The sequence below is a fragment of the Harmonia axyridis genome, chromosome 4, assembly GCF_914767665.1.
Source record: "Harmonia axyridis chromosome 4, icHarAxyr1.1, whole genome shotgun sequence".
Taxonomy (NCBI): Eukaryota; Metazoa; Arthropoda; class Insecta; order Coleoptera; family Coccinellidae; genus Harmonia; species Harmonia axyridis.
Window position 1 is genome coordinate 9,521,679 of NC_059504.1, and position 14,685 is coordinate 9,536,363.

Here is a 14,685-nt window from a genome sequence, read left to right on the forward strand (position 1 = left end):
ATACATCTACACGAAATTTCTTACGAAGCACAAAAAAGTGATCTGTAATCACGGAAATATTAGGTATTTATTTCCTAATGTTCTTATTGAATTCTCTATGATTCTGGAATAGCAAAACCGTCGGTTTTGTAGTCACGAAAAAAAAGTTAATTTTTTTTTCTCTTGAATTTTTTATAGTTTTCGTTGCGCGATTAACATGAAATTATAATTATAATTGTTAATCCTAATGAAAATTTTCATCTTGATCGGTCAAGCAGTTTTGAAATTAATTCGAAAAGAAAATTTCTATCGGCCATATATTTACGGATTCTGTTCATCAACGCACTTAACCTAGAAATTCGAAATTTTCAGGGTAGTTCTTATAATACAAAATACAACTAGAGGTCTAATAAATTGGCTTTCCGACTTTTTGTTCACCATAATGAATTCCAAACAACGGATTTGATGAAAATTCAGTTTTGACAGATGAACAATAATAGTTTGAAGCTCCTTGCAGAATTTTATGAACCAGAAATACGAGTTATTCCAACCAATGTCATCAATGATTACATCGAATTTTAGTAACGGACACATTGACGTCGCTAGAAAGGGCCAAAGGGCCTCTGGGCCACCCCTAAATTCCTGCTGACCCCAACCCTAAAATATTGCAGGAGCAAAAAATGAATTTAATATAAACCAGATGGACCTTGAAATCTTGGCCCCCCCTCAAAAAGGTGGCGTCGCCACTGAACTAACAGTTGTTCGAATCAAAGTTCAAGTAACGATGTTCCTAAAATACTCAAATGAAAAAAATTATTGTATATCATTATTTTATTCAACCTACCTTATATTCACTGATAGAAATTTCACACACAGATTATATTTTTCATGATATCTGAATGAATCTAAAGCGATATATAATAAATATACAAAACGAGTCCCTATAACTATTGTTTCTATAAGAGAAATCATTAATTTATGATTTTGCTCATCTAGAAAATTTCTTGGAAAAGTAATTGGAGTAGTCCACTGTATTAATAAATAATAAAGGGTGTTTTTTTACAGCTATAGAACTTTAAATTGCAATAAAACAACGATGGATCATTCGATTGACATGAATTTTATTTATCCGCGAGATAATCTTGTGGCATTACATTTTAAATATGATTTCTGGCATATGACAGCCACGGCTGGCTCAGATGTAGTCCAATCTGGACGTCCAATTTTCGATAACTTTTTCCAACATTTGTGGCTGTATATCGGCAATAACACGGCGAATGTTGTCTTCCAAATGGTCAAGGGTTTGTGGCTTATCCGCATAGACCAATGACTTTACATAGTCCCACAGAAAGTAGTCGAGCGGTGTTAAATCATAAGATCTTGGAGGCCAATTCACAGGTCCAAAACGTGGAATTAGGCGGTCACCAAACGTGTCTTTCAATAAATCGATTTTGGCACGAGCAGTGTGACATGTTGCGCCGTCTTGTTGGAACCACAGCTCCTGGTTATTCAATTCAGGAATGAAAAAGTTAGTAATCATGGCTCTATATCGATCACCATTGACTGTAACGTTCTGGCCATCATCGTTTCTGAAGAAGTACGGACCAATAATTCCACCAGCCCATAAAGCGCACCAAACAGTCAGTTTTTTTTGGATGTAACGGTGTTTCGACATACACTTGAGGATTAGCTTCACTCCAAATGTGGCAGTTTTGTTTGTTGACGTAGTCATTCAACCAGAAGTGCGCTTCATCGCTAAACAAAATAAAATGTACGTAGTGCGCGATACGTATTCCGCACAGAACCATTATTTTCGAAATGAAATTGCACTAATTGCAAGCGCTGTTCAGGCGTGAGTCTATTCATGATGAATTGCCAAACCAAACTGAGAATAAATCACTTGACAGCTGTTAAATCGTTTGCCATCTTGAACAGTAATGCCAACTTGAAGTTATATACCTCGAAAAAAAACAACCATTACTTTCATTTCAATATCGTAGCACAAATACAAATAAAGATAATGGTCATTGTAGAAATATACCAAATTTGAATTTTGGCCTATAATTCGAAAATAAAATGAAATATTTCTAGCAATGTGCTAAACATTTCAGGTTCGAAAAGCTTAGTTCAATTATCAACAATTTTGCGCACCCTATACACACTACTAAAAATTAATCTGAAAGCATTTCAAAGTACTTTCGCCGCAAATAACAAAAAAGTACTGTGATTATTGCCGATAAAAACTATAACTATAACCTTTCTTATTCACGTGCTTGATAAATATGTTTATCTTCCTGTTTGCTAGGTGACAATCATTAAAGGAGCTTACCTAACACAGTCATTCTTCACAAGATATGTGCATTAAAAATGCCAATAATGCGAGTGAAAAATATCGACAAGTGATTCGAATCATAACCAATCATAGCACAATTTAATGCACCATTTAATATCATTGTGTAATATTGAAGTACATCACTGAGATACATATGTATCTCTTGAGCGGAATGAAATTTTGTATATTCCATCGATCGCAATACAGTAGATCTAATAACCTACTTTCATCCTTGTCTGATGAGTGGTAATGTTCATTCTGCCCTCTTTCTCCTTACTTGAAGAAGAAAGCATATATAAGTATACTGAAATTTCTCTCCTTCATTCAACAAACTGTGTTCAATCAGTGCACTTCCTCAGGTTACAATTAGGCATCATGAAAGTACAGGTGAGATATGCCCATGAGATTTTTTTTAATAATTCATGAAATAATATCGCGAAAAAAAAAACCATATCTTATTTTCAAAATCACAATCATTTCGGTGAACTGCATACAGACCAATTGAAAAAATGTTAAATTGATTATTCTAATTCTAATTCTTATTCTAAAAAATTATCGATATAATTTTCTTTGATTTAATCAACGAATAATAACCCCAAACCTAATTTTTCGGTATTTTCTGCTCTGAATTGTGGAATATAGAGCAAACCGACATTTTTTTCGATCAATTTGATTTTTTAAAACAAATAATAATGAGAAAAATATTTCATTACCTATAAATTCCTTCAATCACATAAAAGTACTTCGATTTACTATACATGTTATACATTCAATGATCCCCAGGAATGAATTCCAGCAAATAACAGATCAGTTCTTATTCTTTCGAGAAAAATGTATTCAGTTTTCCTGAAAAATACTCATTATTTCAAGTCTTCGAAAAATGATGAAAATAGGTTTTTATATTTTCTTTGTTTTTAATACCAATAAAATTGTAACCGCGCAGTTTCGAACTTATTTCAAGTTCATCTTCAGAGTTCATATCAACTACATACCAAATAGTAACAGCTGAAACTGATCAATATTTGAAAAAGCAGAAAATTAATTCAAATTGACTTCTCTTTTTCATTTGTTATGAAAACTTCTACTGTTTTATTGTTTGGTACTTACATTGAAAATCAATTCAAACCATTATGTTTTTGTATGAATAAATAAAATCGATTGAAATATAACTTTTGAAAAGTATCTAGTTAAAAGGTTTATTTCTAAAAGAGAATCTGACTGACTGATTGAGTAGCTATTTGTCAAATCTAAATATCTCAAGCTAGTTTTTTGTATGCGCGATATGATATTATTTCGGTTCTTATATAAAATAATTGAGATATTTCAGTATATTTTTGAGTATCATTGAGAAAAAAAAAACATTACCAGAATCAAATTGCATTTTTTTAACCAATTAATGAAAGAATGAACCCTAAAACATCATCTAATAACATAGTATGAAGAATATTTTTTATACTATGCTAAGGGTAATATATTTCGGTCTATAAATCATTAGAAACATCATTCGAATCATATATCATTAAACACGGTTTTTTTCTTAGAGCCAATAAAATATAATTCGATTCTCTAGAGGATTCTCCTCACTCAGTGAGCTTTATCGAGTGTAATAAATATATCTTTTATTCAATAATCAATGGAATCGAGCAAAGTGAAAATCCAAATAATTTTCTCACTATGGCTGCAGAGTAAGGAATTATAAGATACAATTACCTCTCAACAGTAGCATTTATCGCAAAAAATGGTAGAGTAGATATTGTGCGTGCTAATGATTAGATAATATATAATTCGTAACGGAACGAATGGAATTAGTTCTGATATGTAATATGTAAATCATTATAAAACGGTTTAAATTTCGCTTGAGGATATGTTCATTTCATCCTCTTCCTCTATGCATATTCAATATTCGAAAAAACAATATCGGAAACAATTGTTCATTCTTTGCTCTTCAAGCAAGCGAGAAATTTTGCCACTTTCAATTGTCATCATACAATGTCAATCAACATCATCAACAGGTTTTATGTTCTATGTCGTTGCCCAAAAGTCTTTGAGATCGTCAGCATAAAATAGTTTTAATTCATTCATGTTAAAGATTTCGCAATATTGAACTTCTATTTCACGTTTGATTTGATACGAAATGTGAAACAACGAAATAAAATTTATTTATGAATGATTTCATTCAACAGATTTGAATACAAAATATTGGTTAATTTTTTTCGTAGTAGAGTGTTCAACAGTTCAACTTCAACTGATGTTCTCAATATCAATTCTTTTGGGCAGAGAAAAATAAATGAAATGATGTAGAAATTATCTGTCATACATAAAATAACAGGCAAATCGGTCAAATTGAGATTCAGTAATAACTTTTCAGAGTAGTAAACATAGATAGAGAAAACATATGTTATTTTCAGTAAGCAAATTTTGTTCCCAACATGAACTATCAAATTTGACAAGAAACGTGCGGAAATGAAAACATATCAGTGATACAATATTTCACTCAATTCGCGAGTTTCTCCATAAAGAACGCAGTTCTTATGTCCCATAGTGAATCAACGTTTCATATTCCTATTAACTTGAAACATATTGAAATAAATACTATATGGAAAATCGAAAATTAAATACAAAATAATGACCTTAGAAGAAACCTTGTTGAAGCTTCGAAAAATTAGAAAAAAATCTAAAGGATCAGTAAACACAATCGAAAAATAGTAATTTGACAGTTCTTGAATAATCCCAATCATCAAATCTTATATTCCAGAGGAATATCAACTCAAACACTTTTACTTTTACCGCCATCTTATTGCATGATTGCGAATCAATAATGAGAAAAAACAGTGATTCGATCGACTTTATGAGAACCTATTATTCCATTGTCTAGCTCAGGCGTCTAGCCTAATCTGCATAATAAGTTGATGAAATCTGGATGAAAGTTTTTCTCTGTTTGAGATTCGTAACACAGCTAGGAAGTAATTACAGAAATCAAAATTCTGTTCAAGTCGTATCTTGATATTCATGATGGAGTCATTCAGATTCCATTGGAACTGGAGTCAGACATGCATGAAATTGGGGATTTATTCCAAACATATCGAATCAACTAATTTGTAAAGCGTTATGATATAACGTTACTGAGAAATCTGATTCAATTATACGTAATCACAGTAATAGTTCCCTAAAATTGAAGTTCATCATAGAGTAATAAACATAGATACATGTCCTCAAAATGCTCAGATTACGTTGTCGGATTGTGATATATTTTCAAATCCACAATTTTACTATATCGTTATGAATTTATATTATATTGAATGAAATATATTTATTTTTAGTGATTCCCTATTAAAGATGCAAATTTGAATATTTGGAATCCGATATTCCTCCTAATTGTTGAATTTATAATAAGCAGAATATTTATTATTTTCTGTATCTACCTGATGGAATCCAAGGTTTGGCAACTTTTGCTATCCTAGTGTCATCGGTTGTTTCAGGTCGCTTAGCGCGCTTGAAGTTTGTTTTCTGAATTCCTGATATATTTAGGTATTCATTTCAATATATTTTGAGTTAATATGAAACGTTGATTCACTATGGGATATAAGAAATGCGTTCTTTGAGGAAAAACTTTCGAATTGAGTATCACCGATATGTTTTCATTTCCGCGCGCTTATTGATTTCATGATAGTTCATGATGGGGACAAAATTTGCTCACTGACAATGACATATGCTACCTCTATCTATGTGTATTACTCTGAGATTTGATCCACCAAAGAGTTCGACGTGTTTTAATATACAGGGTGGCCATTTGAAAACGAAACAGACGAGATTACAGACGAAATAAAGTTTTTCGATAGAAATGCTCGGACAGGTCGATTTCTGTTTCGAGGGGGACAACTTAAGATGTGGGTCACGGACGCATAGCGCTTCAACCCTTGCTACTACAACCCTCACCCCCAAATTTTGAATAGGGAAGATGGGATGAGTGATACCTTATTTGAAAGGTATTTTTATACTGATTTCAGCACAGTAATTGTTTTTTCATTTTATGCATTAGTCCTCGAAATATTCTTAACTAAGTATTTGAAAATGAAGTGGTGTTTTCATGGCACTTGTAGTGTTTTGTGAAAAATCGACATTTTGAGCTTCAGAACAACCATGACTGTGGCTTCCTTCCTAACTAACTAACGCATGAATATTTCGAGAACTAATGCATAAAATGGAAAAACAATTAGTGTGCTGAAATCAGTATAAAAATACCTTTAAATTGAGGTATCACTCACCCCATCTTCCCTATTCAAAAATTGGGGGTGGGGGTTGTAGCAGCAAGGGTTGAAGCGCTATGCGTCCGTAACAGAAATCGACCTGTCCGAGCATTTCTATCGAAAAACTTTATTTCGTCTGTAATCTCGTCTGTTTCGTTTTCAAATGGCCACCCTGTATATTAACATTTAAGTAACTTTTACAGATATTTCATGTGAATTTCTTTACAGATTATCATTTGTTTTTGCTTTGTTGCCCTCGCTTCAAGTAATCCCATAGCCCTGTATCCACACCAGGGTGATTCCGGACATGAAGAAGTTCAATATATACAGTATGTTCCGGAACATGAAGGAGTACAAGAGGAAATCCATGGAAACCAGGTTGCCTCTCACGGTTATGAAGCAGCTCATGAAGAGCCTGAGGAACATCATAAGAAGGTCATCGATTATTACGTGAGTATTATACTTCACTCAATATGTCTTGGGCTCAACCAGTAAAAATACTTTTTTTTTAATTCGACTTCATTCGTCATCATAGTCATCTTCTAAAGTGATGCATGTACTTGAATTTGAAATTGATCGATTTGTGACAAGAAGCATTGAAAACACACGAAATTATTTCATAAGTTTTTATCCATTTTTTCAAACAACAACCAATGAAACGCCATTGAACCTTCAATATCTTGATACAGATATAATTCCATGTAGGTCCCTATGTCGCTATGGTTTCTATTGATATTGTCAATTCTTATATAGTGCGCTAAAAAAAAAACACTCATCACATCAGTATTTGTAGACTTCTTATTATCAATATCAATTATAAAGAATATGAAACCCATGAATAGAAATTAATTGATTAAAAGCGACAAAGAAGTGATTACTTAATAAAAAAACATTTTCTTTTCTTTAGTTCTTAACATCTCGAAGTCATCGCATTGTAGATGCTACGAAGAATATTGAATTTCTAATCATAAGAATTTTATTATTCAGAGTTCGTTACCTAGAATTTATTTACACTTAATGTCTCATTATGAATACCACCAATTCAGGTGCAGCAGCTTTTCAAAGTGAAATCACTTTCCTTCTTTGTAGGTGCAATACCTGGAGTGATGAAAGAATCTTCTGAAGACGATATGTTTCAAACACTTTTGGAAATCCTTGATTAACGTCTAAGTTCAATCTTTGCAATGATTCTGAAGAAAAACATCCAAAAGAAACTTTTTCTTCGAACTGAAAATAAATATCTAATTCGCTATTTCGTTGAAAAAGAAAGTTCGTATACCAATTGCTTTCTCCAAATCAAATTAAAAATCTGTTTCGATTCAGTTTTGCGATTGCCAGATGTCACTTCTGTTCACCTATATTGATTCTCATTGAAAGTTCTTTATTTATCATGGATCAGGTGTGATTTTGTATGGGGATAAGAGTAAAAGTTATAAAAACCTCATCAATCTGATTTAATTATCATTATTAGGATGCTCAGTGTGTTGATAAGTTATTCAACAGAAGAATTTACATATTGCGTTACGAGAATCATTGATACGTTACTTTCGATACTGAATCATAGTTATCTTCTCTAGTGAAAATAACAATTCTTGTTTATTTTCTTCTTAATTATGCGAAAATTATATCATGCTGCAACAAACTCTAATGATTCAATGTTGATTACCATATTGAGAGAAATTCTTTGTAACATCAATGCAATATGTATATTTGTAGTAATAAAAATGAAAATTCAACAAAATTTCCACAGTCAGTAATTACAACTTTAGTAGATTAAAATTATTCAAGTAGCTATGACTGAGGGTAGTTTATTCTACTTTATCTAAAATAATTCGGTTCTTTGAGATTTGAAATAACTGATTTCTTTTGACAATTACATAAGAATTAATAAGAGTACAATTCATGAACTGTCTTGAACATTTTGAATTCTGACTAAAGGTATGCATAAAATTATCTATTCTCTCCCCATATTTTTTTTTTTTTTGAGTCGGAGAAATATTACAGAATATTTTTTGAAAAAGTTTTTGCGTTATAGATTACTCAAGTTTTATTAGGAATGGATTCCGATAGTTCTGGTTGAATTTTTCGTTTCAATTCATTTTCCTATAAATAAACGACACTAGAATGCTTTGGTCACTAAACTTTGAGTTAGTTGAGATTGTTTTTATGGTAATGTTTGTTTCATTGTTTTCATTCACAGGGAAATTATTCAATTGGCCAAAAAGAGGCAATGAGGGTTATTAATCCTGCTTCATATATACTTGAGGAAATATTTCATGACATTGAAGTGCGAAAACCACTTAAATCTATTCACTTCAAGTATGAAATGAAGCCACACCTAGGGAGATTTTAGCACCAACCAAAATCTTTTGTTATGGCTTGAAGCATTCACTAATCTGGGTTTATTTTCTCGGCCTACTGGTTCCTACCTATGCTATGCTATGAATTCACGATGTCATTCTGATGCGATTGGAATTTGGCGTTCCCATTCCATTCTTTCAAATTTGGTCAATATAACAAAACCATGCAAATTGTATAGTTTTTCAAAATCGAACACAAAATTCCAAAATTCAAAACGTGAGAATATTTTGAGATTTATTTTATAGTTAAACTAGGAAAAAATCTACAAACTGGCAACGATGCTAGAAAACGTTGTATGACTATGATACTGTTAAAAAGAAGTTTATATATTATAATATAATTGTTTCAAATGATATAATTTTTTTTCAGGCACCCCCAAAATACTCATTCAAATACGGTGTACAAGACTACCATACCGGAGATATAAAGTCACAACATGAAACCAGAGATGGCGACGTTGTCAAAGGACAATACTCCCTCGTTGAACCTGATGGTTCTATCAGAACAGTGTCCTACACAGCTGACAAACATAGCGGATTCAACGCAGTCGTCAAGAAAACCGCCCCTTTGAAACATCATGAACCAGAAGTCCGCTACCAACAAGAAGCCCAGTATGAAACTGAAGCTCATTCTCAACCAGAAGGTCATTATGAAACAGGAGGTTATGCTCAACCAGAAGGTCATTATGAAGCAGAATCTGAGTATCAATCAGCAGGTCATGAGTATCAATCAGCAGGTCATTTACAACCAGAAATTCATTATCAATCTGCAGCTCCCCAACATGAGGAAGAAGGTTCTGCACATGAGTGACACTACTGAATGCTTCAATAAAAATATTGCGTCTTATGCTGCCAATTTGACATTTTTTGAAGGAAACAAGATATGCGAATGAGTAGCTTAGATCATCATTCCAATTTCTAGAATAATTGATATTTCAGTTTTGATTCTTTTCCTTCAGAAGAAAAAGTTCAAGATGTGTAGGATATTTTAGCCTGAATCTAGTCAAAATTAGAATAATTGTTGACGTAGGGAGTGGAAAGCCATCTATATATGATAGACCAATGACATATTCAGCCTAATATACTCCAGAAATAACTCGATGGACGATGATTATTGATTGATTTAGTCTGTTCCAAAAAATTTTGGAATCTGAAACAATAGGAATTCGAAAATTTCAAATCAGTTAGTAACAAAATTATTAATCAATATTTATCGTTTATTTTCACCCACCTACAAACAAATAACGTAAGATCGATGACTTCCTTCTTTCTTTAAATTTTTGAAAATTTAAGACTAAGATTTTCATGTTCAATTTCCATAAATCTCGGAATTGAAAGATTATCCTCGAAAAAATTATGCAGCGTATAAGTAGTCAAATCTAACATTTACAGTATTACGTATAGTTTAATGTTTGCCTATCGGAGATCAAAGCTCTTAGTAAGTTAATTTGTAGGTTATATTATCTATATTTAATATTCTTAGTTGAAACTGTTGTGAAATTTTATTCTTGTTGATTAGTTTTATGGACACAGTACTATGTGAATATATGTATAGCACCTGATTTAGAAAAATCATAAATAAATATTTTTTTGAAAATTCTGTTTTTTGATACCACAATATAGAATCTTTCGATATCAAGTCTTCATTAGGTATCTAAATTATTATTTAAATATAGGAAATCATTATCAAATAAAAAAACCGCGACTCAACTGAAAAAAGCATATACAGGGTGTCTCATAAACATTGCAAACAACTTCAGGATAGTGTTGTCTGAGTTAGTACGTCAATGCATTTTCCGAAAATGAAATTCATTTCTAAAATTATTCTTCAATTTAAAATGAAAAGAAACTGCGATTTTATTCAAAGATGCATCAATTTCCAATAAAAAATTGAAAGGCGATAGATATTCAAAAAAATACTTGAGTAGAGCGATCGCACAATTAACTTTAATACATGAAGTGATTAAGATAAATCGCACAAACCTGATGTGTTATCAATTGAATAAAATTGTAGAAATTAATTATATTTTGGAAGAAGTCACACCATTATAGTTGCTGAAACGAGGTTTTCAAAATAAAATAATAACCTTAATAGGGTGTTCCCTTCTGTCCAATCTGGTTAAAATGTCTCAAGCCGTTTCGAAAATATCGAGGAATTTGTTATTTATTTGGAAAATATGTGACGCACTGTATCTTTGAAACTAGACATTTGCGGACAAAAGCTTACTGAATTTTTTAGTCGAAATTAAGTTCTACTGAATAATAAATATTTTCGGGTTAAAAAGTTTCTCATTGAAAAAAAAAGTTGACTTGAACTCATTTTTGTTGGGCCATTGAAGTCTTGAAACTCTCAAATCTTATTTGGGGTCTTGAAAATTGAAACAAAATGATTCCTCATCTTCTGGAAGACTACTGACAATGAAGATTATGGGTATTGTTCTCAAAATTGTGGTTTTTTTAGCATAATAAGAAACCTGTGCACACGTAGAAGAAAAATCCTCGGCAATGAAATATACAATAAATCATCATGGAAAATTTGTATTACTTATACTTAGAGTTTTTTCAATCCCTTAGTAGATACTGTCTTATAGTCTCCCCTCAAAACAGCACCAAAAAGCCTAGAATACCTAATCGCCATAATACAATCAATAAACTTTATTCGTTTAACCTTTCACCAAGAGGGTGCGGTACTCTTCAGTGAAATACAAATTCGAGATAATTTCATCATTCCACTTTTCAGATTTCTGTTTGATAATTGATCTACAAAAATTGCAAAGTTCGTGCCTGCAATTCCTTCTAGATCTAAAATTGAAAAATGATATTCCGGCAACTTATTATTATAGGATAATGTTCTCGGAATTAATTCTTCAAAATGATCGCCTATAAATGTTGATTCATTTAATAACCAGATTCGAAGCACGACACAATTCCAGCAAAATAATGAATAATTTCGTCTGATGTTAAAATAATTTTTTTATATTTTGCAATTCATTCTTCTTTCGCTGTGACTACCTCACCGTTTAGTGATGTTGAATTGATAGATATGTATCTCTGTATTAATCTGAATTTCCGTTCACACGTTTTAAGAGACTAGGTGTTATTCTATTATTTCAATTAAATTAATTCGTCGAGGTTATTGAAGAGAGGAACATTTTCTCACCATTGCTAATTTTCAGAGAAATATAGTTGGGATAGTAATGAAAGGAATTAATATTATCTGGAACAGTTATCGATGCTAACTTGTGAAATGAAATTTATTATTACCCATTGAAATTTGTACGGACTTGGTTTCAGTCCCCAGAATTAGTTTCTTCCTCATTTCACAATATGAATAATTGTAAGTAACATTTCACTCAATAAGTTCAGAGTATAACCAGTAAAAACTCAGTTTTATTTTAAATTCGACTTCATTCGTCAATATATCGTCATCACCTTTAAGAGTGATAAATTTACTCCAATGCTCTTTCAACTGTTCAATGCCTTTTCTCTGAAAACATTCATCCCTGTATTCATCTTTCATTCTTTCTATGGATCATTATTTTTTCTTTTGCATTTGAGTATATTTTTCTTGATTTCTGCACTCAATCGATCCAGCAACGTTATGTGATATTTGCTGTTTACTGTTTACCAATGATTCCACCAGCCCATAAAGCGCACCAAACAGTCAGTTTTTCTGGATGTAACGGTGTTTCGACATACACTAGAGGATTAGCTTCACTCCAAATGCGGCAGTTTTTTTGTTGACGTAGCCATTCAACCAGAAGTGCACTTCATCGCTAAACAAAATAAACTGGGCGTAATGCGCGATACGTATTCCGCAAAGAACCATTATTTTCGAAATAAAATTGCACTATTTGCAAGCATTGTTCAGGCGTGAGTCTATTCATGATGAATTGCCAAACCAAACTGAGAATAAATCACTTGACAGCTGTTAAATCTTTTTTTTTTCAAATTGATTCTGATTCTGTCCTTACTTGGCGGAAAATCATATTGATTTGGTAAAAAATAAATGTAAACACTTACTACTTCCCACAGATTTCTGTGGAAAGTAGTAAGTGTTTACATTTATTTGTTACCAAAGCTGTTAAATCGGTCGCCATCTTGAACAGTAATGCTTATATATAACTTAAAGTTATATACCTCGAAAAAAAAAACACCCGTTATATTTAATGAACAATATACCATGCACATGCCAGAATACGTATGCCATAACCGTACCTGCTGATGTTGACCTTTTGGTAGCTATCCACTCTTCTAGATATACCTACAGACTCAACTATAATCCGAAATTTTGACGCCAATCTTTTGGAGCCTAAGACTTTAACGAGAAAAAATTGGTATGGCACTGACAGTGCCATCTGTGTACCAAACCCGGAATTTATTCAGTGATGTGTACAGATGCAGATACTGCAACTTTTACACTATTGTTTACTATTTCCTCACTTCTCATAGAATATCCCAAATCATATGAAAAAAGGTGCATAAAATGGGAAGAATTGGAAAAAAATAACTAGATGCTTCTAAATGGTTGTAGATTTCAGATTTTTGCCTATAATTTATGAAATAATGTACTGATCGCCCAATTGCAAGCATTTTTGCAATCTACAAGTCGAATCAAACTATAAAATGATACAATATTCCCATGAAGAAGTTTTTATTTTCCAATAAATTTTCTAAAAGTATAGAAAATTTCACGGTCCAAATTTTTTCAGGTGAGATCGAAATTCGGCTAATCAGAGATCGTCAATTATGGCACCGCTCACCGATTCTTCGTAGAGCTTCCGGTTTTGAGGAAATATGAACTAGAAATTTGGGAAAAAATTGAATTTCTCTCTAAAAATCCTAATATCTCCTGAATTATTCGTCACAGACCCCTCAAATAAAAACGTTTTTCAAACTTCAAGTTCCGCTCTAAAACATAGTGAGGTTTCAAGTGCGTAGCCCCCGTCCAGAAGAAGTGGCAGCTTCGGGAATATTATCAATTTTTTCTTTGATAATTTTAGAATTTTTGCCTACAATTTATGAAATAATATAGTGATTGCCCAACTGCAAGACATTTTCGTAATCTATTTTTGGAAACAATGAAAGTCAGCTTGAAAATCTACTTCATTTTTCTTTCTGTTCCAGCTTCTTCATGAATTCCCTATTACCAATTATTTTATTAAGAAATCATATATTTGAAATTAAGATTATCATATATTTGAAAATAATTGAAAGATTTCGCTTTTTCAGAGTGGGGTTACCCTCAAGCCTCCATGAATCTTCTATTGTTAAGCCACTGCCATAGACTCGCAAGAAACGTTTTTATTTCAAAATTTCCTTTTTTAAGTTTTTCTCCTTTGAAATATTAAATAATCTAGAAACTAAATGAAACTGAGGTTCTACAAAAGTAATACATACTTTCCGAATGAAATGATGAAATAATTATTTTCATCTTATAAATATTATTACTGTTTAATCAAACTTTTTCACTAACAAAACCATCGAACTTTCAAGAAAAATATCGCTTCGGACAAAATAGTCCAAACGGAAAAGTTGAATAGGTCTGTCAATCACCAAAGAACAAAATACCATAAGATCAGAGTTCGACAGGTCGCACCTTTTGGATTGTACTATCATTCTTTCGGTAGATAATTCCGATAAATTAGATCGAATGAGCAATATGGATCGAAGTGGAATGGGATTTTTCGAAAAGAAAAATCTCTGCAACCTTGGGACAAACAGCGAAAGAGTTTTGCAATCTTCTTGATATAAATAGAGTTCTAGG

At 32.0% G+C, this 14,685-nt stretch overlaps 1 protein-coding gene across 1 annotated transcript; it reads left to right on the forward strand.

The window, feature by feature from the left end:
* The first annotated feature begins 2,544 nt into the window (after positions 1-2,544).
* On the forward strand, positions 2,545-10,014 carry LOC123678430 (cuticle protein 8-like). The gene is made up of 3 exons (XM_045615453.1): positions 2,545-2,698; positions 6,787-7,008; positions 9,289-10,014. The coding sequence occupies exons 1-3, from the start codon at positions 2,561-2,563 to the stop codon at positions 9,727-9,729; spliced, it is 801 nt and encodes a 266-aa protein (XP_045471409.1). The 5' UTR covers positions 2,545-2,560; the 3' UTR covers positions 9,730-10,014.
* Positions 10,015-14,685: the final 4,671 nt, after the last annotated feature.